The sequence below is a fragment of the Hippopotamus amphibius genome, chromosome 17 (assembly GCF_030028045.1).
Source record: "Hippopotamus amphibius kiboko isolate mHipAmp2 chromosome 17, mHipAmp2.hap2, whole genome shotgun sequence".
Classification (NCBI taxonomy): Eukaryota; Metazoa; Chordata; class Mammalia; order Artiodactyla; family Hippopotamidae; genus Hippopotamus; species Hippopotamus amphibius.
This window is the reverse complement of record NC_080202.1, coordinates 56,533,303-56,560,890: the sequence shown is the minus strand read 5'-3', so window position 1 is coordinate 56,560,890 and position 27,588 is coordinate 56,533,303. Positions and strand designations below refer to the sequence as shown.

The following is a 27,588-nucleotide window of genomic DNA, read 5'->3' as shown; positions in this document are numbered from 1 at the left end:
CACCTTCTTCCCGTCTGGGTTGCTCCTAGGTGTCGACGGCTCCTGGGACGCAGCCCGGGGCGCGGGGACCAAGGCTGGGAGCGGGCTTAGGCTCGGGAACCCTGTGCTTGGGGTTTTCCTTTCCTCTCCTCTGGGCTGCGAGGGGCACCTCCTCACGTTTCTGCGGCCTGTCCCTGTCTCCCGACCCTGAGTGTCGTCTTGGTGCCCGCAGGCAGGTCTGACTCTCCGATGCCGCCTGCCGCTCAGGTCCGCTGAAACCACAGCACCGGTCGCAGACACCCCAAGGTGGGTAGGGTAATCCAGTGTTTCTCGGTAAGCGCTCCCTCCCCGCCCCGTCCGTCCTCGGCAAGGTTCCCAGAAGCTGACATTCCAGAGGCTTCTTCGGAAGTGCCCTCCCTCCTTTCCAGATAGCCGAGGGAGCAGAGCCGGTGGGTGAAACCTAGAAAAGCCGTGGACTTGCCAAATTCTCCTACCTGGGACATCTGCTCCGTTAATTTCACCAACCTTTAAGTGACAGGGACTAACAGTGGATTGGGGTCCTTCCTTCTCCCTTCCCCCAGCCTCCCTCCAGTCACCAGCTTTCCTGCTCTTCAATTATTGAGGAGCTGCAGTTGGAAGTTCTCCGGTTTAAGGGTGGGGTGGGGGTAGGGGTGAGGGCTCCTGATCAGACCTCCTGCCCAGGGGATGGTACATCGACTCCCACCCAGAAACAGGTTTTTCCCCACCCCTTGCTCTCTCTACTCTCCACCGCCAGCTTGTCCTGAATAAAAACATTAAGCTGGAGAAAGTCGGACAGAAACTTTCACAAACAAGCCAACTGCACAGTTAACAGCTCTCCTTCCCTTGTAAACAGTTTTATTCATTTTTAAGAATCATGCAGCAATCCATAAATATTGCATCCTTGACGTCCCCACTGTGCTGTGCCCACGCGTGTGCTCCAGGGACTGAGGGGTACGCAGATGGCACAACAGAACACGCACACTTACACACACGAGGTGTGCAGATGCTAAAGTAAAGGGAGCAACCAGTACGCCAAGGTCAGGTGGACAGGACATGAACTCTCCCCAGGTGAGATGGCTTTAAGTATGTGGATCCGTGCCCAGGAGATGCCCCAGCGTGGGCATGACCTCTGGTGGGATGGGACTGGGGAGGGGAAGGAAAAAGACTTCTGTGGGGAGGCCAGCATCATCACACCACTCGGAGGTGAGCTCATAGGTGAGCACAGACCTGAGTGTGGCAGGAAGGAGCCCTGGGACTCCAGTTAGTCTGTGCCCTCCTGTGAGAAGCCAGGCCCCATCACATTCTCTCTGGGTCAGCTGCTTACAACATGTCTGTCTCCAGATGGTGGCTGGGGCAGCTGCCCTGTTCCCTGGTCAGGCTGGGACCAGTCCCTTTGGACAGGATAGTTCTGCTTGCCAGAGAGCTCGATGGGAGCAAAGAGGTGAGGGGGTGGGGGAGAGAGAAGGAACTGTCTGAGAAACAGGAGTGAAGGGCCGTTTCTCACCCAGGTATGTCTTGGTTATGGAACCAAGGCCTTGAGGAATCTCTCTGAGCCTCTTCCCGGGAGAAGACAGACCCTCCAGGGTTCCTGGACACTGTGGCTACTGTTTACCTGCGTCTCCTTCATCTCAGGTAACACCACGCTGTGAATACTAACTGCCCGGAGGGGAGGTAGGTCTACAGGCCACCACCCCAGGCTAAGGGAGCTCCCCCATCCCTAGTGCTTCTGGGGCTCACATTTCAAGGAAATCAGGAAGTGGGGTTATTGCTCGAATCTTAAATATGAAAGGGGCTGTAAGAATGTTTCAGGGAAAGAAAGGACATTAAATGGGGCCTGAAACAGCAGAGTCCACTGCAGGGCTTCAGAGGGGGTGGACACGGAAACTCAAGACAGAAGCTGAGACTCAGGCTTGGCTCCTGTAGTGTCGGTCAGGACAACGGGCCTCCCCACCCCCCAAGGCAGGATGTGGACCACAATCACCAGGCAGTGAGGGTCACCACCCACCCAGCAGCGCAAAGAAGCCACACAGAAGGTGCAAAGGATTCCCTGGGTACTGGGCTCTCTTTGAAGCCTTAGGAAGGACCCTGGAAAGCTCTTCTAGGGCAACAATTCCAACTACTAATTCAGGCCATCACGGTGGCCGTCGCCTAGGGCTCTGTCACATCTCAGTCTCACAAACTGCTGGATCCAGCTTTGCTTCCGGATCTCATGCTCCACTAAACAACCCCCTCTTCCCAAAGCCAGCAGGCGATGCATCTGTCAGAGAGCTACGAGGCATCCGCTGGTAACACAAGTGCTCAGAGAGGAACAGCCAACAGCGTACAGTCTGGCCATGCTGTTTCGGGCTGTTATTTATATGTGCTACACTGGACTGCGGTGGGGTGGGGTAGACACATGATTTGAACAACGATACCTCTAAATCTCTAATGAGCCTATGGAAGGCAGCACCCACCCCTCCCCCCCATCAGGCTCAGCGGATCTGGAGGGCAGGGGAGGAAGACGGGTGGGGTGGAGAGCCTCCCAGACCACCACTGGCCCCAGCTCAGCCCTTCCGCCAACTTCCTTTGGGTTCTCCTGGGCACTGACTGGGAATCATCAGTCCACCCCTCTCTCAGCCTATTTCTTCAACTATTTAAGAAAAGGGGGTGGAGGCGGGGACAGCAGGGATAAGAATGCCACCTGACAGGGCGGTAGTGATGAAACATGACAATATACAACAGCTCCTGACATGTGACTGGCACACAGAAGGGGTCAAAAAATGTTTTCGCAGTGTCACCTTAGGATGGAGTCCTAGGCCTTCTTAGTGCACCTGATCACAAATAACCCTCCGGAAAGTAATCATTTAACTGAGGGATTCTCAGATTCAAGGCCTCCTTCCTAGGCAGACAGACACACGAGGTACAGGCTCTGCTACCAGAAGCGAGAACTGTTTTCCCAACCAACCTTCTGGTGGTGACCACTGTTTCTTGTCCTTGAGAAAGGAGGTCCGGATGCATTTTGAGGGAAACTCCACTTACAGTGCAATATGGCTTACCCTTCTCGCAGGAGTCATCCCCCCAGCCCCACCCCAAACTGGAGGTTTCAGATTGGTTATGACGTCCCAGAGACCAGAAGATGCCAGGTGGGTGTTTGTAATGAAGCCACCCAAACTCTGAGTCTTCTCGGTCTACCCCCTCAGGAGAAAAAAGATGCACAAGAAATAACCAGTCCGTGGACCATGGCTCCACCTGAAGATCAAGATATGGTGGAAACATTCCAGAGAGTCTCTGCAAAGGGTCTCATGAGCTGCAGTTGAAAGGAGGCTTCCGGTCCCTTGTGAGAGGGGAAGGATCACGGTTGCGGAAGAAGATGAGGCTGGGAGAAGGGGCAGGTGCCCTCAGCGTCCAGCTTTCACGTGGGTCTAAAGAGTCTCCATGTGTCTTGCTGAGGGTGCCCAGGAGGTCAGCGGTGCAGTGAGGCCAGGATGCGATGTGAGCACGGGAGGAGAGCCCTGGTACAGGGGCTGGGGCTCTCAGACGGCCAAAGGACCCCACACGCAGGGCCTGTCCTCGGGGTCCTCCAGGCTGCCAGAGGATAAGCGCCGGCGCTGCGCGTTCCGACGACTGACCACGTTGTCATCAGCCTGCCAGGCACCTGAGAAGAGGAAGGGAAGGTTACCGGAGCCAGACCTTCGGCTTGGTCCAGACGGTATCTCAGGCAGGGCAGCTCGGGAGTTTGGCACAAAAGCTGGCAGGATGCGTGTTACCTGGAACTCCCTGGGAGCAGGGGCGCCCACTGGGCTAGGGACAGTCACGAATACTGTGACCCACTGATGGAGGGACACGCAGGATGGTCCTTGTTTTGTGAGCTTGCCCTAGGATCCATTTTTGTATCTTTATTTGGTTTTGAAGTTTGTCTAAGTGTGATGGCGGACAAGGAAAAGAAACTGGGTCCAGCTGAGATTTTCACAAGGACAGAAGGAAGCGGAGGGGAGGGAGAAGAGTGTGTTAGTTTGGGCTCAGAGTTAGCATTTGCTGTGGGGGCCAGGGTGGGGCAGGAAGTGACTGGCTGCCCAGCAGGGTGCCAGGGGCTGAATGGCATGCCGGAGAATGGAGCCAGGGTTATTCCTCTCCTTCTGCACCTGAACAGCAAGCTGAGGTTTGCTATCAGCTGGTGCCGTTAACCCCAGGGGACATTAGCCCCAGAGCTTTGGGTTCCATGGGTACCATCCACTCAACTCATCCTCCACTCCCCCAGCCCCTCACCCCCGGCCCGGCCCCTACACAAGAAGCACGCCCATGCTGGAAACCCACTCTTGGTGCTTCTCTCTCCTTTGTGCTCTGCATCCAATCCATCATGACCTCCTGCTTGTTCACTCTCTAGTCATGCCTAAATCTCTAGTCAGAAAACCAGGCACAGCCCCAGCTTGTAACGTACTGACTGTGTGATCCTGGGCAGGTTACCATACATGGAGACCTGGTTTTCCTGTCCATCAGATGGGAGACGAGTACTCACCGCTCCCCCCACCAGGGTTGCTGTAAGGAGGAAGCTAGGTGACACAGGAGAGCGCTGAGCAGGGTGCCTGACTCGCAGAATGTGCTCGACAACCAGCCACCCCCCAGACCTTGTTCAGCAGCGTCCATCTCCCCCAAGTCATCCTCCCAACCCACAGACTGGCTATAATCTGATTCACTCTCTCCAGGCAGCTCCTGACTGGACAGGATGAAAGCCTAACCCCCTGGGGTTGGGGAAAGCCTTCCATCCTCTGGCCAGAGGACCTCTGAGCCATCTGCCCCCACAAGGGCCCCCACCCCAGCCAGATGGGATCCATCATGCTCTGAAGCGCTCCCCCACAGCCTGCACCACCACCCCACTTCTCACGCTGCGTGGAAATTGCTGAATCCTCCATCACACTGTGACCTCCTCCTGGGCAGAGCTGAGAGCCGCGCCTGGCCCAACAGAGGGCTCATCCCGGGGACAGAGCTGGCCGACCCTGGAGGGTGGGCCTGAGGCTCAGCGTGTTCACGTTTGAGGGAAGGCCACTCACAAATGTCTGGGGTCAGCCTCAGGTTAGGCCAGCCCGAGACATGAAACCCTTTAATGGCAGAGACACTAGGATTAAGCAGGTACAAACTGTGTATTTCCCATAAATGTCCTAGTGCAATAATTCATCCTTAGGCTCTAATAATAGTCTGGGGGGTGGACCCCAGGGGAAGGGAGTGAGTGGGACAGGAAATTCTTAGGTGTCTCTCACAGCCGGATGGAACGTGGCGCTCTCTGTCTCCTGGGGATACCGCAGTCTGGCACGTGGGTCCACAGCACTTCTCCCCTCTGAGGGTGACAGGATGAAGAGCAGGCAAGATTGCCCTTCCAAGTTAGGGACCCCCAGATAAAATGAGTTGTCCATTCATTTTATATAATTTGGTAGATCTCATACCTATTCCTCAATGTTTATGGGGCAGGACTCCGGAACTGCGGCTGTTTGGTAGCAAAGACCAAAAGCAAACGATGAACAGAAGACACACACACACACACACACGCATGTATAAAATCAAAACACCGCTGCCACCACCAGCATCACTGGCTGTCAGGCTGCCTGGCTCTGAATTAATAAGTCCTTGCTACAAATGCCACCGGTCCAGACCCTGAGCCAGGGCTGAAAACAGGCTCCTTCTGAAACAGCTTCAAGACTCAGACCTGAAGTTTCTGTTCTCCTTGGCTTTTTGGTACACTCAGTGGTGCCCTTTCCTTTAAAAAGGCTTCTGCCGGACCCTCAGCAAAACCCCTGCTGCGGCTCTGTTCATTTGCGATGCAGAAGGTAAGCCTGGAAGGCGCGGGAGGACTTCCTGAGCGAGTGCTACCATTCTGTCCAGCCCTCAGCCAGAAAGTCTGGAGACTCAAAATCCTTCACGGGAGGTAGAGAAGGGTGCTTTCCACTCCATTCCATCCTGGGGACTCAGAAATGGGAGAGTGAAGAGACCTCTAGAGGCAGATTTGGGGAGCACAGCAAGGGAGATTCTGCACACCCCTTTCCTGCCTCTACACAGCCACTAATTAAGGGCTGTAGGGACCTTCCTGGTGGTGCAGGGGTTAAGAATTCCCCTGCCAATGTAGGGGACACGGGTTCAATCCCTGGGCCAGGAAGATTCCCACAGGCCGCGGAGCAACTAAGCCCGTGCGCCACAACTATTGAGCCTGTGCTCTAGAGCCTGTGAGCCACAACTATTGAGTCTATGTGCTGCAAATACTGAAGTCTGCATGCCTAGAGTCTGTGCTCCTCAACAAGAGAAGCCACCGCAATGAGAAGCCCATGCACCACAATGAAGAGTAGCCCCCCTTGCCGCAACTAGAGAAAAGCCTGCCCACAGCAACGAAGACCCAACGCAGCAAAATTAATTAAAAAAATAAATTTAAGGGCTGTAACAGTTCCACTGTCTTGTAGGGTTTTTCTCCAGGAAAACAGAAAGTTGGTACAGATTTTTCTTTAGTATCTGCGAAGTATAACCCTTCTTAGTGGGGTCTTAGTCTTGGGTTATTTCAGGTCCCCGTAAGTACTGTTTTTGTTTGTTTGTTTTGTTTTTGGCTGCGCAGTGGCTTGGGGGATCTTCGTTCCCTGACCAGGGGTTGAACCCAGGCCACTGCAGTGAAAGCACTGAGTCCTCACCACTGGACAACCAGGAAATTCCCTCCATAAATGCTTTTAGATTTCATTGGCTATGCCCACTCTTGTCCAATGCAGTCATTTAAAAACACTTGTATTTTCACTAACAAACCCAAATTATCTTTGCTGTTTCCCATCACACTCCCCAGAGCTTTATCATAGAACTGTCACCGGTCTCCTCACCACCGTCCTGCCACTTGTGCGATACTCCATCAGGTTCCCTGGAACCACATCTACCCAGCATGGCCTCACAATTCTAATCGGCTCACCACCTACACCTGTCCACTCAGATTTCCTCCCTTTGAGAACCTTTCGGGACAATCTCAGAACATACCATCACCCCCTTGGTCTTAGGGCCCAAGAAGACCCAGAAGCTTCTTCGGGGAACGGGGGCTGGAATGACACAGGTGCTCTCTCAGCATCACTCCCACAAGGGTGATGAGAGCGGGGAGGATGGGGACCTGAGCGGTCCTCACCTCCTGGGGCGGGTGAACCATGGTATGCTCCCCTGGCACTGCTCCTCCTGGGCCCTCCGTGAGGGAAGTGGCAATCCTCATGGGGAGGGAGTCAGCGTGGAGAGGGAGACCAGGTGCCTGAGAAGCTGTCTGATGGCCAAGCCAGCCTGCGGCACCTCAGTCAGAGGGTGGAACTTTGAACTTACAGCTGAGTGTGCGGAGGCCTGTTGATTCCACGGGACCTACCAAAGTGGATACTCCCGTCCTTAACCCAACAGACGTGTCCACAGAATTCCTCAGCACTTTGCTACCAGTGTGACGCTAACAGCAGAACCCGAGAAACATTTTACCAGGAGACTGGATGCACTTTCCCTCTCCCATAAGAGCCTGAGACTTCTAGGTGAGACCACCACGGGGCATCTTAAGTCCATTTCCCGGCAGCCGCCACAGTCATGGGGTTTCATGTCTGGCCCGAGACGGTGAGGCCAGTTTAATTTGAAAACGGCTGGCTCCCGAGATCACCATGAGGAAGCCCAGGGATTCTGTCTTCCTTCCGGGTCTCGCTCCCCTCCTGCAATCCCAGACTGGAATAAATATCTACCAGCAGGTTGGCCGGAGGGAGTTAGGGAGAGGAGGAAGCAGAAGGAATGTCCACCAGCGCGCTTGGGAGAAACACTTCCCAGCAGCTCCCTCTGCCAGAAAATGGGGTTGGGCGGGGGAGCCCCTGGGGGGAGGCAGGAACCTAGCGCCAGCGGACGGCCCCTGGCACAGCTGCCCCAGACACAGGGCAGAGTGAGGGCAGAGATGTCATCTTCCCCAACGAGTGACCGAAACAAATCCTTTGCCACAGAAGCAGCCCCGCTTTTGTGGAACAGGGATTAATCTCTTCTTACAAATATTTTTTTTTCTCTGAAAAATCTCAGCATATTGAATGCAGACCCTTGCCAATTAGGAATGGAAGCCTCGGCGAGAGCCCTTTGGATGTGGGCAGGCCCAGCAAGCTCGGGGTCGGGCACGGGTGAACATGAACTTTCACACGAAGTCTGGATGACATACATGAGTTTCAAAATAAACAAACCAGACAGACAGACTTACATTTGGCAAAAAGACACGAGAAACAAATGGACAGACAGAAGCCAGGTAAGGAGTGGGAAGGCAGGAAGTGAAGTGTACCCTGGACCCCAGCTGCTCCGGCTCGGACCTGGCTGGGTCAAAGTTAAGTGGGAAGGGACCAGAGAGCCCTTGGGGAAGCCGGGGGAGGTGTCTCCGGGGATTACGGCTTCCCCCGCCCCAAGCCTGCGTGGGGCCAGAGGGGTGAGGACTTGGGTCTCTCGCAGGCTGGTTGAGAGTGGCAACCACAGGAGCCTGTGTCCCTCCAGAGCCTGCAGCCACATCGTGGAGCGAGTAAAGCACTGGACCTGTGACGAGGCGTGGCTGAAGCTTAAACGTGGCCGGAGCACGTTTAAGAGATGACAGACCACGCGACGTAAGGCAATCTTCTGCCACGAATCCAGGAGGGGCAATTTTGACCTCGTCCACCGGGCAAGACGTGGCTTTAGAGGCGTGGTTGGTGGAGCCCTTGGTGAGTACAGCGCAGAGAGGTGATTTTTAGAGTCAGGGCTCCAGGAGGAATAGTCACCCTCAACCCCTGATCTCTCCTTTGGGATCCAAATCTAGGGAGCACAAGACAGCTGGTGGTAACAGAAGACTCACTGGGTCACGGAGCTACCTGCTAGTTTATAAAACGCTGCTTTCAAATTCCTCTCTGATCCTAACTAAACACGCTCCTCCAAGGAGCTACAGGTTCCCTTTTCAAGGGCTCAGTCTCTTTCCGAGGCCCTCTCACAGAGGCCGTGTCTGCTTTAAACTCCCTGTTGCTGGAGACAAGACCAGGCCCCCTGCCATGGGATCTGCAAGATCGTGATGGAGGGGGGCACGGTCAGGCCAAATCGGAAGGATGTGGAGGATGTGCACCTTTCTTCCTGCCCTAACAGTGTCGCTTAGAGCAGCATTGCTCTTTGCTCAAGGACTCTCCCGAGGCCACCTCACTTCCTTTCAGCAACTGGCCCCCAGCATCTTAGCAAAGCCCATGCCTTCTTGCAGGAGCTGCAGGGCAGGAGATGGGTGTCCCAGGGTGCGAGCAGGGGGGGTGTCTCCCACCAAGTTCATGTTCAGCGGACTGCCACTCACCGGGCAAGCAGCCCTCCGCGCACAGCTTGCGGTCCAGTGCCTGCACGCTGGCGAGGTCAAAGTCGGCGTTATTGTTACACTCCAGACCCAGAAACGCGCACGTCCTCTGGCCTGTAACGGAGTTGAGGCAGTTAGAGAGGGCCTGGCTGCGTTTCCCTCTGCTTCGCCGTCCTTAAAATAAAAATCTTAAGGATGGAGACCAAAAAAAAAAAAAAACAACCAAATCATATGTTAACAAAAAGACAATAATTATGTGGGTAAAAAGTGGACAGTAAAGGAGACTGTGCGAGTACGTTTGTGGTCTTGCTCTGTCCTGCTCTGTTTCCTTCATTGGCCCCTTTCCAGCCTTTGTTCCTGGGAAATCGGACCCCCGGGAGGGCTGCGGGATTCGGACAAGCAGACCCGGGCCCAAAGCAGAGCTAAGCCGGGCTCGGAAGAGCTAGGAGAGCCACGGGGGAAGCGACGCCGCCTGTGGCCTGTGCCTGTCGGGTGCCTTTACGACCGCAAGGCTCCGCGAAACGACTAACACGTAAAACGGCGATTAAAGCTCTTTGGTTCCATAATTTTGCATATCACATCAAAGAACTGCTTTGTTCACAAAATTATGACTGATTTTCTTATGAGACAATTTGTTATTCAGAGTATGTTTTAAGGGACTGACCAGACACCTACAGTCGTGTAAGAGGGGAAGGGGACAGTTTTAGATGTTATTTTTTTCAAGCCCCCCACCCCCCTTTTTCTGTTGGTGGAAGGGAGAGGAAGAAATACACATCTACCACGGGGGCTACGGAATGTCAGGCGGAAACCACTTGCTGCCCTGCGCTTTTCAGAAGCAAATGTCACCATGGAGAACCGGGGAGCCTTGAGCCCTGGAGACATCAACCTCGGGAAGGCAGCGCCCAACCCGGGCTCGGCTGGCGCGCGAGGGTGGCAGAGGCACGGCTACTTGGCCAGGCGAGAGTGGTCACGTGTGCATGCCTACCCCCCGCACCCCCGCCCCCCACCCCCCAAGCAATGGCCAGGGCTAAAGCAGAAGCGACGAGCGTGACATGTGCGTCCAGGCTGGGATCCAGGTCTGCTTCGGAGGTGGCCCTTCTTCGGAGGCACCTCAGAGCAGCAGAGGGAAGAGACAACGGTTCCTGGGATGCCTGGTCCTCCACTCCCGGGGGGACTGCCAGCCCACCCCCCCTTCCTGCTTCCATGCTCTGTATGTAGGCCGTTCTTTTGCTTCTAGGCTTACTAGAAACAAAATTCTTCCCACTGAAGCTATAACTGACCTCATTTACAAAACAGAAATAGAGTCACAGATGTAGAACACAAACTTATGGTTACTGGAGGAGAAGAGGGGGGAGGGATAAATTGGGAGATTGGGACTGACATATACACACTACCATATATAAAACAGATAACTAATATAAGGACCTACTGTATAGCACAGGGACATCTACTCAAGACTCTGTAATGATCTATATGGGAAAAGAATCTAAAAAAGAGTGGAGGTATGTATGTGTATAATTGATTCACTTTGCTGTACAGCAGAAACTAAAACAACATTATAAACCAGCTACTCCAATTTAAAAAAAAAAGATATACTTGAGGCCTGAATGATGGTAAAGAGAATTGTTCCAACAGCCTACAGAACACTGGTCTAGCTGAGCTGCTAACATCTCTTCACCTCGCCTTCACTGTGCCACCGCTGCTGAGGTCCCTCTGCTACTAAAACATCAGCTGTTTTCTTCACGAAAGCAGGAAGACCTACTGCCTAAGAGTCCTTTCCCCCAAGTGGAGGAAACTGTTCTCCTGCTGCTGCTAAGCTTCGGGGCTGCTAGAGCAGCTCTGTGAGACTCAGCTGAGAAGCTGAAGCAGGAAGGAAGGTGATGGGAGTTGCCCAAGAGGCTTCAGAATCTCCTCAGCGTAAATGGAGAACGACCTGTATCTCCTGCAGCCTTGGCTTGGAGGCCCAGAAAGAGCTGGGGAGGCCGCTGAGGTCCTCGGATACCCTGCTTGCTTTGATATTTCACCAAGAAGACAACCCTTCCCCAAAGCCACACCCTTGAGCAGTACCACCAAGTCACACCAGTGCCCCTTTCTGTACCCTTTAGAGAATACCCGGGAAAGAAATACAATAAGAGAGAGCAAAAGACCAGGTCTTTTACCATCTTCTTCTGTGGATGATTCGTCCTCTTCTTCTAGAACATCATTTCCCTAGGACAGAAGGAATGCGCTGTGAGTCTATAAAGCAGTGAAATGAGTCCATTGATTGGCTGAAGACAGAACGAATCGCCCTCATGGTATCTCTGCATTTCCTGTCCGTGTGAGATGGCTGGGAGGCCCAGCAGAGACAGACTTTGCTTGGTGAGGCAGGATCGGCCTGTAGGGACCGGGTCTGAGGCACGTTACAGGTGGACCCTAGGACTGTCAGGAATAGCCTTGGTAATAGTTTAGCTCACACTGTTCCTCTAAGGTGGAAATAAAAGTTGTCAAATGAAAAAGCGAACTGTGAGATCATAAAACTTTCAGAAATGCCTTAGGATCCCAAACCCTATCCAGATACTCCTTTGAGAACATCTGGCTCAAGAAAAAGTTCTAGAGTCTCCACTGCGAGCTGGGCACTCCTTACACTTCCATCACACCTCGGTCAGAGCACGTCCCACGCTGAGTCAGAACCCTGACTCCTCCGTCTGACCGAGCTCCTGGGTGGGTGAAGTGGGTGGGGGGCAGGCAAAAAGCCATGTCACTCGGTCTTTGTGTCCCCCAGTGCCAGGAAGCCCGTGAGATGGCTGTCCTGGGTGAGTACTAAGGGAATGGAGGACAAACACCCTCTCAAGGGTCTGGCCTGGAAGACTTCCCTCTAGAACCCACGCCTATTACCTTGAGACCAGCACCCTCTGCTAATTGCACAGTCCCTCTGCTCCGCACCCCGCCTCTAACAGGTCCAAGTGTCCCCCCTGGGAAGGCGTCCCCCAGAACAGCCTCCATCCTATTTGCAGCCTCTGCCAGCACCCACAGTGCCTCTGACTGGGGAGGGGGCACCACCGTCCGCCTCGCTGTTACCTCTGCATCCCGCTCTTCGGCGGCGGCGAGGCCCACAAAGTTGTAGTCTGGAGATGCCGCTGGAGTCACCTGCAAAAGAGCAACAAAAATCAAGGTGCAGATGCCACCAGCTCTCCTACCAGCTAGCTCGCCTGGCAGCAAACCCAAACGACGTCCTCTGGACGGAAGTGGTGCCACACGGAAGATGAAAGATGGGGGAGTCTTTGAGTCAATGATGCGGTACCTTCTTTTCTGGGGCTCCCCTCCCGAGCACTGGGGGCTTTGCCGACCTCTCTGGCAGATCCTGGACTGAGCCCCTTGGGACACACGTTCAGAGCAAAGCGGTGAGGGCGATCCCGTGCTCCCCCCTTACCTCTTCTTCTTCTGAGGGGGTCCTGCTGGCGGCCCGGGGGGAGGGGAGAGTGTCCCCCTCCTCTTCCGTGCCAGGGGCGATGTAGGAGCCGGACATGGAGGAGACAGTGTCGGTGCTGATCTGGGAGTGTTGGCTCTGGGAGGACACCATGGACATGACCGACTGGGCCAGACTGCTGCTGGCAGGGTCTTTGGAGACAGGAGTTGGAGGAAGGAGACGGAGGTCAGGCTAGACTGGGAGCAGAGCTCTCCTTGCATCCGGGCAGTGAGGACCGCAGCGGCCTGGCCTTGCCCTCACCGAATAGGGTTTAGATGTAAGGTTTTCCAAGGTGTGGCTCCTTTACATTTTAGAGCTCAGAACTCAGCCTCAGGGATGAAGGGATTTGCTTTTCCCTGTCACAGCGTTAAAGAAAACCTTACTGACAGCAGGACTGGGAGTAAGATGCCTGCTTCCCCCCAGCTCAGCGGCAAGACCGCCCTCTCATTGCAAGAGAGTGAGTTCCGCTTCCTTTCAAGCTGGGACCTATTTTGTCTGCCCCTTAGGTATTAACTTGCTGCTCCCCAGTCCGTCCGGGAGGGAGGAAATATTAGAAGCACCATGGACTGGGCTGATGGGGAAGGACCCCCCACCCCATGTACCTTCTGGGGAGGAAATCGTGGAGGAGAGAGGCGTCCCTGTGCAGGATGACTGGTCAATAGCTCCTGATGATGACAAGGTCAGGTTCTCACTTTCTGGGGTGACACCACATTCCTGGGGGGAAAAGGGGTAAGCGCCAGTCAAACACGTTGGAGGGGAGGGGTCGGGGCAGGGGGCCTAGGCCAGGAGGAAGAAAGGGGATCTGGGGAGGGATGGCAGGAGGTGACACGCAGAGGCAGGGCCCGTTTCTCCCTTGTCATCACTTCTCTGCAGCCCCGACCCGGAGTGGCTGTCTCCCGGGGGAGATGCAAGTACCTCCCACCCAAGGCCCAGCATCTGCTGGAGCCACACAAAGGCCGCAGCTCAGATGACACAGGTCACTCAGCAGCTGTGACACGGGGACACCCAAGGCTTCCCCACCATTACAAACAGCTCTCCTTCTGAAGGGAGAGAACACAAAACCAGCGGAGGCCCCGGTGCCTGCTGGGCTTCTCCTCTGGGATGGCGGGTTAGTTCCAGCTTGATGAAGCTAATACAAATACCACCTCCCCCCACAGCCTGCGCCTGGCACCCACCCATCAGTCACCTGGGCTCGCAACCTCGGCCCACCCTGGGGCAGATGCAAAGGCCTACTGACTCTCTCTCCACAGCCCGTGCTCATGCCTCCAGTTCAGGCATTCCTCCTGCCTGGCTCGGTCTGTCTCCTGCCTAATCCAGTCTGCACACCTCTGCCAGGTGGGCCCTCATGAAGCCAAGTTCCCACTGTACCACTGGCCTGCTCAGGGCCCCCACTTCTGCTCTGCGCTTCACGTGTACTGTCCCCGCCACCAGGAATGCTCCTCTTGCCTGTCTCTTCATGTCTAAGAAATGCTGATATTCAGCTCTGCTGTCACACTTCCTCTGGTTCCTCCACTTAATGTGATCCTTTGGCACAGCACATCCGTGTCTCTGTTTTGGGAGCACTTCCTTTCTCTGGTTAAAATTCATTCATTCAGGGAATCCCTGGTGGTGCAACAGTTAAGAATCCTTCTGCCAATGCAGTGGACACGGGTTCGAGCCCTGGGCCGGGAAGACCCCACATGCGGCGGAGCAACCAAGCCTGTGCACCACAACTACTGAGCCTGCGCTCTAGAGCCCGAGAGCCACAACTACTGAGCCTGCGTGCCACAACTACTGAAGCCTGAGGGCCCTAGAGCCTGTGCTCTGCAACAAGAGAAGCCACCACAATGAGAAGCCTGTACACCACAGTCAAGAGTAGCCCCCGCTCGGGACTGCCCTGGTGGCACAGTGGTTAAGAACCCGCCTGCTAATGCAGGGGACACAGGTTTGATCCCTGCTCCAGGAAGGTCTCACATGCTGTGGAGCAACTAAGCCCGTGTGCCACAACTACTGAGCCTGTGCTCTAGAGTCCGTGAGCCACAACGATTGAACCTGTGTGCCGCAACTACTGAAGCCTGTGTGCCTAGAGCCTGTGCTCCGCAACAAGAGAAGCCACGGCAATGAGAAGCCCATGCACCACAATGAAGAGTACTCTTCACTCGCCACAACTAGAGAAAGCCCATGTGCAGCAACAAAGACCCAATGCAGCCAATAAATAAATAAATAAATAAATAAATAAATAAATAAATATTTTTTAAAAAGTCATTAAAAAAAAAAACCAGTAGCCCCTGCTCGCTGCAACTAGAGAAAGCCCGCTCACAGCAACAAAGACCCCTCCCCCCAAGAAAAAGAATGAAAATTCATTCACTCATTCAAGAAACACTTGCTGAGTAACACCCATGTGCCAGATGTGGTGTTGTTATTTGTGTTCGTGTCCTGTCTCCAGCTGGGCCATGAGCTCCCCAGGACAGGAACCGCTTTTCACCTTCCTACGCTTCACTGCACGGGGCCCACCACCTTACCGGGAGCAGGTGTGACAGTCCTCAGACCTCTGTCACATAAAGCCAGATGTGAGGGCGCACAGGGTAAAGGATTCCATCTCCTGCTCGGCCGTCTGGCTTTCCCACCTGCTGTGCCTGAGCCCAGAACCTGCCCTCCTCAGACATCTGCACAGTTGGTCTCACCTCCTCTGTCCATGGACCACTTAAAAAAATTTTTTGGGGGGCATCCCACGTGGCTTGCGGGATCTTAGTTCCCCAAGCAGGGATCAAACCCGCACCCCCTGCAGTGGAAGTGTGGAGTCCTAGCCACTGGACCAAATGGAATCCATGGACCACCAGGGAAATCCCCTGTCCATGGACCATTTTTTAAAGCCAGCCCCCACCTCTAGCCTGGACACTCCCTTACCTGACATACCACCTGACACATACATTTTGTACTTACTGTATTTTGTGTCCACCCCACCCCAACCCCCAAGCCTATATCATAAGTGCCACGAGGGCAGGACTTTTGTGCCTCCCCACTGCTGCCATCCTCAGCATGAAGGACCGTGCCTGGTCCGTAACACAGGCTCCGTACACTGTGAAAAGAATGAGTCTGGTGACTCCTTTGCGGCTGTCTCGGAGAATGTTCAAAAGGCGTTTGGTGAATGAATGAGAGCAGACGGGCCTGAAGAGGCCGGCGGGCAGGAAGGGAGTACCTGGAGTCCAAAGCAAACAGGGAAGGACAATGCACATCACCTCTCTGAGATGCGGGGCTGACGGCCTCTGAGACAGGTGCGTCTCAGACTCGCTGCAAGAACGCTCATCTTCCTCTTCGTGCAGCACAGAAGAATTCTGGGAGATGGACCTGCATAAGCCCGGAGGGAGTAGCAGCTGCAGCCAATGCCCCTTAAAGAACGGAACTCGGCTGCACTCCCATTAACCAGACATCACAGAGAGAAGAGGAACCCTGAGGGGAACCCAAATCTTAGGAAGGAGCGGGGATGTGGGAAAGGGCACCGGAGGGTCCGAGACCTCTTCTGGGTGTCGGGAAAATCTGAGTTTTCCCTTTAGCTCCTTCAAACAATTGTGTCTGAACTGGAGGAAAACCACTGACATTTTTAGGGTTTCAATATTTTCATCTGTAAAGTACCCTCCTTTCCTGTGCCGCAGAAACTTATTATGACTTGCAGCTCGTTGGATGTAAATGCTTAAGAAATACAGATCATAAGGTTCCTGACCTCAGACTAAGCGATGCTGCCCAGGGGTCTGAATGACCCTAATGATGTCATCATCCCTACACCCCGTACCCTCCCCCCAAAGCAGAACACCTAAGAGGTTTGTCTGTCTGGATGCTCCTAAGTGCCCGAGTGCCAACTTATTTTCCTCTCCTCAGGGGTGGGATAACTTCCCCTCAGGGGTTAGCGCAGGTCTCCAGGGCAAGAGCAGCTCTGGGAACAGCCCAGAGGGTCTACACTGGCCCTCGAGAGCCAGTCTACATGGGACTCGAGCCAGCACGGAGGAGGTGAAAGATGGACTGAAAGCATCTCATCGAGGACCCCAGGGCCAATGGTGTTGCACACCAGCTACTCACTTGGAGAGACTCTTTTTGAGCTTGAGTCCTTGGCTGCTGCAGTCGGACAGGCGGTCAAGGGGGGAGAGCGTCCGGACGGGAGGCAGGTGGCCGTCGCTGCCGTAGGAAGGCAGCATTCCTGAGAGGTGTCCGTCTCCACGCACATGGAGTGGGGGGACCGCTGGGGACGGGGTGAGGGGCCCATTGAGGGCCTCCAGAAGAGACACCACTTCATAACCTGCTGGAATGTTCTCTGAGGACTAGGGGAATCAGAGACAGGTTGGAAAATTAATTAAATGCTCTTCGTTTTATGGTATGAGCATGTTTCTTCCTCTATGTTGGAAAAATGCTTTCTGTTACATTAGGGTTAGGGCTAGGGCTGCCTGGGGCTCAGGCAAGAAAAGCGTCTGTATTAGAGGCAGAAGAAAGATAAAATATCAGAGAACTGCATGTTCCTTATTTTTTATTTTTATTTTTTTTTTGGCACACGGGCTTAGTTGCTCCGCAGCTTGTGGGATCTTCCTGGAGCTGGGATCGAACCCGTGACCTCTGCATTGGCAGGCGGATTCTTAACCACTGCGCCACCTAGGAAGCCCGAGAACTGCATGTTCCTTGATTCTGCTTACAGATGAACTTCTTCTTAATAATGTTTATTTTTTCTGATTATAATAGAAATATAGGTTCATTACAGGAAAGTTGGAAAATACATAAAAGTGGAAAGAAGGAAAAAAGTCATCAACAATCAAATCACCCAAAGTGGTAACTTTTAGGGTCATTCCCTGGTTGACTTTAAAAAAATGATTGTTAACCAGTTATGTTCCCTCTTCTGAGACTTTTTTTTATATATGCTCTGCCCATTTATCTACTATCTCATTCAAGTTGGTTATGGTAAACATGTTAGCCTTTCCTCTGATGCAAATGTCGTGACTACATTTTTTTTCCTCTAGATGATTTGCTGGTTTTTTTTAAAAATATTTATTCATTTATTTGGCTGCATTGGGTCTTTGTTGCTGCGCGCAGGCTTTCTCTAGTTGCAGTGAGCGGGGGCTACTCTTCGTTGTGGTGCTCAGACTCCTCATTGTGGTGGCTTTTCCTGTTGTGGAGCACGGGCTCTAGCCGCGCAGGCTTCAATAGTCGTGGCATGTGGGCTCAACAGTTGTGGCTCTCGGGCTCTAGAGTGCAGGCTCAGAAGTTGTGTCGCATGGGCTTAGTTGCTCCGAGGCATGTGGGATCTTCCCGGACCAGGGCTCGAACCTGTGTTCCCTGCATTGGCAGGCGGATTCTTAACCACTGCGCCACCATGGAAGTTCCTGTTTGGTTTTAATTTTGGTCATCTTTTACACAATCTAAAGTTTAAAAAGTTTTGTATGATAAAATCTACATGTTCCGGACTTCCCTGGCGGTCCAGTGGTTAAGACTCTGTGCTTCCACTGCAGGGGGTGCGGGTTTGATCTCTGGTCGGGGAACTAAGATCCAACCCCCCCCCCCCGCCCCGCCCCTGCCCAAATCTACATGTTCTTTTTTGGTAGTGTTCCATTGTTTTCAAGCATAAAGAGCCCTCTCCCACCCATAGCCAACTAAAGAATCATCTATAATTTATTCTAGGTTTTTAATGTTTGCTTTGCTTTGTTTTTAGTGTAGTTAACTAGTTACTCCATCTGCAATTTGTTATCTGGTAAGGAGTGAAGTGCTAAACTAACTGACTTTTTCCTCCCTAAAGAGCTACCTAATCATTCCAATACCATTTACTGAATAATTAATAACCTCTTCCACTAGTGTGTTAACCTAAAGACAAGACCTTCTAGTCTATACCGACAAAGCTTGGAGGCTTTTACACCATCACTTATACTACAGGACCGAGGTGACTTATTTCATCTAATTGGCTCTCAGTCCCTGAAGCCATGAAATGGGATAAAGAAAAATAGTTACCTTCTCTGAGGATTCAGATAAAAATAGTAAATTGTATCTAAATCCCAAACAATCATCCCCTTGTTTCTGCTTGGGGGTGTTCCAGAGCTGGACGCCCCCCACGTCCTGGAGTCAAACGGCAAGCTGACCGCTCCAGGGATGGTAAACATTAACTGGACACTGAGTTTCCAAGGAGGAAAGGGGAGGTCCTATTGAGCAGAACCTCATTTTCCATCATACTATTGGCTGGTTTTAACACAACATGATCTCAGCCAGCTTGCTCAATACTCCAGAGTGCCAAGGTTTAATTACTTGCGGCAAAGTCACGTGAAGAAGGACAAAAATGTGAAAAAAAAAAAAAAGCCCAACTTACTGAATGCTCTTCTGAGTCGGATGTCTGGGATGAGAGGATGGGGTTAAAGCTGGTTGGGGACAGGGGGCCTAGTTTCTTCCTCATGGCTCGGATCTGAAGCAGTGCCCGGAAGGCTGTGAAGAAACCAGGCCATCAGGACACCGCGATGCAGGAGTCAGGATGGACAAGAGCCCCCAAGGAAGCCGTGACCCCTCCTCCCCCAAGGGGTGACCTCGGGGACCCAGCAGGGCCTCCGGGGCTTACGCAGTCGGCAGATGGGGCAGTTGTTGGCCTGGTAGCGCAGGGTGTCGGCGCAGGTGTTACACAGGCAGAGGTGGCGACACGGCAGAATCAAGGTGTCCCGCACGTCTGAGAGACACACCACACACTCGGCACTGTTGTCACTCACTTCGTCCTCAGCCACCTGGCCGGGGGACAGAAATTTAGCCAGCATCACAGAGACCCTCACGTCCCATACTTTCCTTAGAAGGCAGCCTGCCTGCAGAGCTGAGACAAGTGATACGAACGGAATCCTGCATCTACATTGAACTTGACAGTCTACCAAGTGCACGGGCACACTCAGTTTCACTTCTTCTGGCACCTGTTCGCCTCGAGCTCATCTCTGAGGCTGTGACCTGGTCCTGTCTGACAGTCAGAGCTGAAGGGGCCCAGGAGGCCACACGAGGACGAGGGGAGCAGTGAACGGGGTGAACGGAGCCCCGCAGAGGAACCGATCCAAACCAGCCTGTTTTCTCATTTCCAAAGTTATATAAGTTTAATCATCTGAAATGAGGAAGAAGACACACCCTCCTAGGACCAAATGCATCCCAGAGTTCCGTGTGCTACATTCCCAGGTCCTGGCTGGGTCAGAGAAGTTCTTACTCTGCCTCCTGGGAAAAGTACATTCAGAACTGCGGATGGAGGGACTTCCCTGGTGGCACAGTGGATGGGACCCCGTGCTCCCAACACACAGGGGCCCAGGTTCGGTCCCCGGTCGGGGAGCTGGATCCCACATGCCTGCTGCAACTGGGAGTTCGCATGCCACAACTAAGGAGCCCTGCGGTCGCAACTAAGGAGCCCACCTGCCACAGCTGAGACCCAGTGCAACCAAATTAAATAAATAAATATTTTTTTAAAAAAGAAGAAGGGCCTGATGTTTAAAAGAAAAAAAAAAAAGGCGCTGTGGCTGGAACTTGCCTTAGACTCTTGCGTGTTGTACTTGTTTTCAATTCCATAGATCTCCTGAAGGAGGTAGCTGACCCCATCCACCTGAAGAGCAAACGGCAAAGTTCAAGGGCAGGCTGGTTCTACCGAGAGATGAGTGGGAACTCACCGCCACTCCCCCCACCCTACCCTCCTTCGGTAACCAAGGACTACTGATTCACAATGAAAAAAACCAGAGGCCTAGACAAGTAAAGGATGCTCTTATTTACTTATGTGTTCTCTTTGGGAGGGGAAGGAACATAAAATGCTTAATTCACCCGCCCTTATCCCCAGCAGGGCACACGAACGTTCACAAATACAACAGTAACGCTAGCACTGCAGGTCGCTATGACGGACAGTCAAGGAAGGCAGAGACTAGGAAAAGGCTGGAAGACCACACATCAGGACAGAAACACTGGCTAGTAATAAAAGCTAGTTTAGACATTATAAAAGTGAAGGAACGGAAATGGGAAAGAAAGAGAAGAAATGGGCAAGGAAAAGAGGGGAAGGGAAAGTGCAGGGTGGCGCAGTGGTTAAGAATCCGCCTGCCAATGCAGGGGACACGGGTTTGATCCCTGGTCCGCAGGGGACATGGGTTTGATCCCTGGTCCGGGAAGTTCCCACATGCCTCGGAGCAACTAAGCCCGTGTGCCACAACTACTGAGCCTGCGTGCCACAACTACTGAAGCCCGCACACCTAGAGCTGGGGCTCTGCAACAAGAGAAGCCACCACAATGAGAAGTCTGTGCACCGCAACAAAGAGTGGCACCGCTCACTGCAACTAGAGAAAGCCTGCGCGCAGCAACAAAGAGCAGCTCCCCCGACACATGCAAAAAAAGAAAAAGAAAATGTAGAAGCAAAGAGAGCCCGACACATGCAAAAAAAGAAAAAGAAAATGTAGAAGCAAAGAGAGAGCAGGACCTTGAAGGAGGGGCCGACTGTGCCCCCTCCCCTGCCACGGAGCCATCCCATCTCCAACACATGGCAAAATGACCCCTGTTGGCCCTGCTTCTTAAATCCCAACTTTGGGAATTCCCTGGTGGTCCAGTGGTTGGGATTTGGCACTCTCACTGCCAGGGGCCTGGGTTCAATCCCTGGTTGCGGAGGGATTGAACACAGCCCCCCCAAAAAAATTAGAACCCCAACTTCAATGCCCAGTTCGACTCCCAGTAGCCTGTGCCATGTTGGAGCCAAAGCGGGCCCCTCCCTTGTTTCTTTACACCAGCCCACTCCTCTCCTCTGCCCTCCTTCCCCACACCCATCCCAGTGATCCCCTCCCCTAAGACCCAGCCTGTCACCAGTTTCACATCCCACTCTCCAGTTTGACAAAGCCTGTTGCTGATGCCAATCTAGTGACAGGAAAAGACAGAAACCATTTCCCTTGAGCTATGCTCGCCTTTCCATCCCATCCCAGCATCCTGGAGAACCAGGCCTTCCCATGAGGCAACTCACTGAGGCTGGGCCTTTCCAGGCCATACCTTGGGCTCAGGATCTGCTATCTCATCTGCCTCTTCTAAAACTTGCTTTAGGGACTTCCCTCGTGGTCCAGTGGTTAAGAATCCGCCTTCCAATGCAGGGGGGGCGGGTTCAATCCCTGGTCAGGGAACTAAGATCCCATATGCCGTGGGGCAACTAGCCCGTGCACCACAACTACAGAGCCCACATGCTCTGGAGCCCGACTGCCACAACTAGAGAGAGAAAACCCACATGACACAACTAGAGAGGAGCCCACATGCCACAACGAGGAGCCTGCGTGCCGCAACTAAGACCCCACACAGCCAGAAACAAAAATAAATAAATGTGTGTGTGTGTGTGTGTGTGTGTGTGTGTGTGTATAGAAATGTAGTGATTATACTGGAAAGGACATTATCAACAAACTTGTACTATGGTATTACTGATTACATTGACCTCATTAAGGGTGGAGAGCACTTAATACCCGAAGGAATGAATAATGTAGAATTTCAGGTATCTGTCACCCATCTGTGTTGGGCGGGCGGGGGGACTTTCTTTGCATCTCAACCAAGGCCTACCCTGCCCCCCACCCGACTGCTCCACTCCCTATGTATGACCCACCCTCCCTTGGCAAGGCCACTGACACCTCTCCCCTCCTCGTCCTCTGTGACCCCTCTCCTTCCTCTGCAAGAGTGCAAGGAAAGTGCTAGCACACGGCAGGGGTGGGGGCGTGAGGACTTCCAGCAGACACAGGCATAACTTGCCGATCATTCTGGAAGGGCCCAGACAGCCAGCAAACTTTGAATCTGAGGAAAGAAATGCTGGGAAAAATTAAGCCAAGGGCTCCAACTGGCCCTGAATTGGACCCCAATACTTTATCCTTTAGCTGGACACGTTTCTCTGCCTGGCATTTGAAGTAAAAAGAGTTCTCCCTAAACCTAATGTCAGGGGACACATCTTGTCCTTTCATTTTCTGAAGTCCTTTGCTCAGATAATGGCTGCCTCATCACCACCAATTCTGGAAAAATAGAGACACCAAAAAGCAGTATTCCTTTCAGGCCACCCAAGTAGTTTCTAACACAGAGAAGCACTCCCTTTTTGCTTTTCTTCTTTGATTTAAAAAAAGGGGGGGTGGTGGTGGGAGGGAAAGGAGAGTGCTTAGCAAAAGAGTGGAGAGAGAGAGAGAGAGAGAAAAGGGGGAGAGAGAGAGAAGGGGGATACACCAACAGTCCCTGGCCCTCGAATACTTACTACTTGTTTCTGTTTGAGGGGCTTGACACAGAAAGTCCCGTCTGTGTGCTGAAGTGAAAACACCACAGTTATGACAAGGGAGGAGGGCAGCGAGGACCAGCTGTTCTTTTGCGGCTTCTCTAAATTACACATGTTCCTGGACCCCAGCCCCCCACCCCGGTGTGGAAGGACAGACTCCTAACACTGGGGGGGGGGTCTTCAAGCACACAGTCCAGCCCTTCCACTTTAAGAAGAGGAAAGGAGGGACTTCCCTGGTGGTCCAGTGGTTAAGAATCAGTCTTGCAATGCAGGGGACGCCGGTTTGATCCCTGGTCAGGGAACTAAGAGCCTTCACGCTGTGGGGCAACTAAGCTTGAGCGCTACAACTACTGAGCCCACGCGCCACAGCTAGAGAGAAGCCCGCGCACCACGACAATCCTGAGTGCAGCAACTATGACCCAACTCATCCAATAATAAATAAATAAATATTAAAAAAAAAAGAGGAAACGAGGTCTAAGGGTTGAAGGTCATGCAGCAAGTTGGTGGCAGAGCTGGAACGAGGTCTGGCACAGCCCCCCCAGGTGTGGTGCTCCCCCCACTCCCCCCAGCCTCCGAGCCGGACCCAGTCTGCCGAGCCCAGGCAGCCAGCGAACAGGGCTCCCCGTGTCCTCACAGGAGAGACAGAGCGACAGGTACCAAAGGCAGGCCCTATCATGTTACCCACTGACCTTTTCAAAAGTGCCCAGCAGGACGTGGCAATGGCCAAAATACTCTGAAAGAAATAAAGGCACACGGATGAAGAAGAAGAAGGCCAGCAACACACCTCAATCCCGCCCACCTCCCCCGGGTCCCACCATCTGGCAAAACGAACCCTCCGGCTGTCACGGGAAGGGGCAGGTTATGGCACCCAAGAGGGCTCTCGCTGCCCGAGGACCGCGGGAGCAGGAGTGCGCGGGGATGTGGAAACTGCCTGACGATACCCACGGGGGACGCGTGCTATTCTGAGGCTGCAGCCACTGCCCAGCCTGTGCACTACGAACGGGCACGCGTGCAGCCAGAGGAGACAGGAAACCCCCGTACCGTCTCCTTCATCCACCACAGCGTGGACCACTAGCGGGTAAACCTCTCTGTCCAGGTCGAAGCCCAGCTGAAGGGAAAGAAAAGGGAAAAGAAAAAAAAAAAAAAGGTACTTAACACATTTAAAGGGCACAGTAGCCTATCAGAAAGGGAGGCCTCGTGAGGAAGCCTGAACCTCATCTCCGCTCCGCATCCACCAAGCTGGTAACTACCTAAGTCTGTTGAAATGAAGGCTGCCAGTCTCTCTGTAAAAGAACCTCACAGATGTAAAGGCTTCTAACCTGCAGGTCTTCGCTTTGGGCACGGCTTTCTCAACACATCCTAGGTTAATGCGCGACTTGGGGATAGCAAAATTAGATGTGTCCTTCCCAGGACAAGAAGACGTTACAAGGCTGAAGGGGGAGCACGGCTTGAGCACCCGGGCGGACGCTTTGCTGCTGGCCGGGGCCCTGAGTAGCTCCCACGCCCTGCGTGTCTGTGCGTGGAACCTGCCCGGCGCTTTGTCCCAGTGGCCAGTCCCCTCCGCCAGCAGGCAGCTCACCTCCTCCTCAGCCCACTCGGAGGGGTCGACGGTGTGGGAGGGCAGGCAGAACTGCTGGCACACCCCGCGTTTGTAGCGCACCGTCTCCGACTGCAGGCTGTTGTCTTTGGGGATGTAGCTATTGACCAAAGAGGGAAGCAAAGCAAGAGTTACTATCTAGCCCAGATGATCTGACCGTTGCCTCTGTCTCATGTCTGTTCTCAATTATCAATAGGCTCTTGGTACACAGTGGAATAGAAAAGAGAAGAGAAGAGAAGTTCTCCTTTATCATCTCTTTTCTTTGTCCTTGCTTGGTAATGCTATTAAAGTTATCTGTTCAACCCACATGTCCACAGAAAGGTAGCTTAATAGATTTTTGACAGCATCGTGATGACCTGAAGGGCTGTGCTGCTGTCACTGTACCTGAAGATGGCATAGTTTAAGGGGAAAAGATGAAAAAGTAAGGTTGTGTAGAAGAACATCTAAATTCAAGAACCAGCTCGCACCTGGGTGTAGAAAAAGAATGTTTTCCTCCACAGGCGAGCGTGTCAGGCGTGGACCCTAACCTGTCTGGGAAGGACGTGGCTTCCCTGGTCCTTTGTTCTTACCTGGCGATACCATTCTGGAACTCTTCGGTGGCCTGATAGTAGATGGTGATGGCCACCCGAGCATCTGTGTCGAAGGTGAACTCCACGTTGTAGTGGACTTTCGCTCTGCCAGCCTCTTCCCCCGGCGTCTTCACTTCCTCGGCACATCTAGAAGACCACGAAGACTCAGCATATGCGGGTAGCAAATTAGTATTTTTTTTTTTTTTTTTTTGGCACACGGGCTTAGTTGCTCCGCGGCATGTGGGATCTTCCTGGAGCTGGGATCGAACCCGTGACCTCTGCATTGGCAGGCAGACTCTCAACCACTGCGCCACCTAGGAAGCCCCCAAATTACTATTTTTAAAGTGATCTTTTTTCTTTTTTTTGTGGGATCTTCATTTCCCGACCAGGGATTGAACCTGTGCCCCCTGAAGCACAGAGTTATAACTACTGGACCGCCAGGGAATTCCCTTCTTTTCTTTTTTTAATTGAATATTTCGTGGGCTTCCCTCCACGATCATACATGGAGGCCTCCATCCTCATTTGAATGACGGGCTGAGCACTTCGTTACCACTATTGGGGGCCATTCAGGCAATTTCTGATATTTCACAGTGCCTCAGTTAACATCCTTGTGCATTTGCCAGGATTTTTTTTTTAAGTTTTTCTTTAATCAAAGTTACTAACCACATAGTTTAAATAGTTTCCACAAGGCTTGCGACAAAAAACCAGCAGGTCTCTTTCCGTCCCTTTTCCTCTTCTTCAGAGAAAACCACCTTTACCTCTGGAACTGACCATTTTGGCATTTATCTGCATGTTTCTAAATAACTTGCTCGGGTTACTTTTTCAGTTTTAGGCACTATCTGTTGACTTCCTACTACAGAAAAGAGACTTTCTATCTCCTTCCTCACTCTGCTCCGTATAGGGACTGCCCCCCGCCCCATGTGATACACCATGATTTTGTTAGTTCAGTACATCTTCGTCTATATGACTGTGATTCTATCAATATTATTCACAGCTCAGCCACAGAGTCATCTCTAATTATTTTTCTTTTCCTGTGTACATTTTTCTTAGAGTTTGTGCTCATTTTGTTTTTTTTTTCAGGCGCTTAGTTTTCTATGCACTAGTCACTAATCCAAACCGAAACTCTTCGGCTATCTCCACCTCGACATTCAAGTGCACCGGGTATTCTACGCACCTTGTCTTTTTGAGCAGGACCCCGATGGAGCCCTCTGGCATGCTCCACCTGGACCCTGAGCCCTCCGTGCCTGCACACAGCCGCCACCCTGGAACCTCCCTGTCCCATCTCCCTGGGTGTCCCTTTTGCCTCTCGCCCAGAGAATCGCAAGTTGCCTGCACTTCTGGGCTTCCTCGTTCTTGGCTTACGCTTTCATTTTACTGGAGCACAACTTCCAGTAGCTTCCTGAAAAGGGGTGTGTTGGAGGGATAAACTTTTCCAGAGATTTTATTCTACAATCCCACTTCACTGAAAGTCTGGCTGAGGGAATTCCCGTGTGGTCCAGTGGTCAGGACTCCGAGCTTTCACTGCAGAGGGTGCAGGTTCAATCCCTGGTTGGGGAACTAAGATCCCACAAGCTATGAGGAAAAAAAAAAGTCTGGCAGAGTAAAGAATAATTCTGGATTATAAATACTTTAAAAAAGTCATTTCAGAGCATTATTGCATTATCTTTTAGCTCCCAGGGTCGCTTTCAAGAAATAAGAAGCCATTCCAATTGCTGGTCCTTTTCCTTTGATACAGAATCTCCTCTTCAGCATCCATTGTGCTGGGTGCTCAGTGGTGCTTTGTAGAAACTCTAAATTATGTACATCACTGGTGATTCCTTCCTTCTATATTCTGCATTCTCCTCTTTCTAGAACCATTAGTTGGATGTTGGAACTTCTAAACAGATGTTCCATTCTCCATCTTTCCTCTTCTATTTTCCATATCTTTGCCCTTATGCTCCACTTTCTAGAACATTTCAACTCTTCTTCCTACATTCTATTGGTTTTTTTTCACTTCTATGTTTTTAAGTTCTGAGAGCCTTGTTTGTTTGCTAAATGCTTTGTGTCATTGTGTCCATGAAATAAGAAGGCAGTATCTTCTCTATGTCTCTGAGGCTGCAAATCAAGTTTTCCTCTTTATGCATAGTTTTTATTTCCACCTTTTTCCCCTGTTGGTTTGTTTTTGCCACTGTCTTTCATATGATAGGCATTCCTTATACATCAAGGAATCTTTGATTGTCTGCTCATACTTAAGACATTTAAAACCCCTGATTTGGGGACTTCCCTGGCAGTCCAGTGGTTAGGACTCTGAGCTTCCACTGCAGGGGGCACGGGTTTGATCCCTGGTCAGGGAACTAAGATCCTGCATGCTGTGTGGCCGAAAAAAAAAGAAAAAGAAATCCTGATTGGAACTGAGTGCATGGTGGTGCTTGGGGATGCTAGGCTTCCCTGGTGACTCATCTGGGTCTGGTGACAAACCTCTAATACCAGTCTCTTGGG

General features: G+C 52.4%; 1 protein-coding gene across 2 annotated transcripts in view; it reads right to left on the bottom strand.

Annotated features, from left to right (window-relative positions):
• Positions 1 to 828: 828 nt before the first annotated feature.
• RNF157 (ring finger protein 157) overlaps positions 829 to 27,588 on the bottom strand; it is an 83,797-nt gene continuing 57,037 nt past the window's right edge. Inside the window, exons 4-19 of one of the 2 annotated variants that reach the window (XM_057715878.1) lie at positions 25,111 to 25,257; positions 24,524 to 24,641; positions 23,986 to 24,052; positions 23,634 to 23,677; positions 22,927 to 22,974; positions 20,218 to 20,289; positions 19,285 to 19,444; positions 19,042 to 19,154; positions 16,782 to 17,020; positions 15,947 to 16,055; positions 13,331 to 13,442; positions 12,693 to 12,880; positions 12,341 to 12,409; positions 11,443 to 11,491; positions 9,287 to 9,397; positions 829 to 3,634 (exon numbers count right to left, since the gene is read on the bottom strand). In XM_057715878.1, the coding sequence (XP_057571861.1) occupies positions 3,513 to 3,634; positions 9,287 to 9,397; positions 11,443 to 11,491; positions 12,341 to 12,409; positions 12,693 to 12,880; positions 13,331 to 13,442; positions 15,947 to 16,055; positions 16,782 to 17,020; positions 19,042 to 19,154; positions 19,285 to 19,444; positions 20,218 to 20,289; positions 22,927 to 22,974; positions 23,634 to 23,677; positions 23,986 to 24,052; positions 24,524 to 24,641; positions 25,111 to 25,257 (1,768 nt within the window). In that variant the 3' untranslated portion in view covers positions 829 to 3,512. The remainder of the gene's footprint in view (positions 3,635 to 9,286; positions 9,398 to 11,442; positions 11,492 to 12,340; positions 12,410 to 12,692; positions 12,881 to 13,330; positions 13,443 to 15,946; positions 16,056 to 16,781; positions 17,021 to 19,041; positions 19,155 to 19,284; positions 19,445 to 20,217; positions 20,290 to 22,926; positions 22,975 to 23,633; positions 23,678 to 23,985; positions 24,053 to 24,523; positions 24,642 to 25,110; positions 25,258 to 27,588) is intronic. The other variant, XM_057715880.1, reaches the window with a different exon arrangement.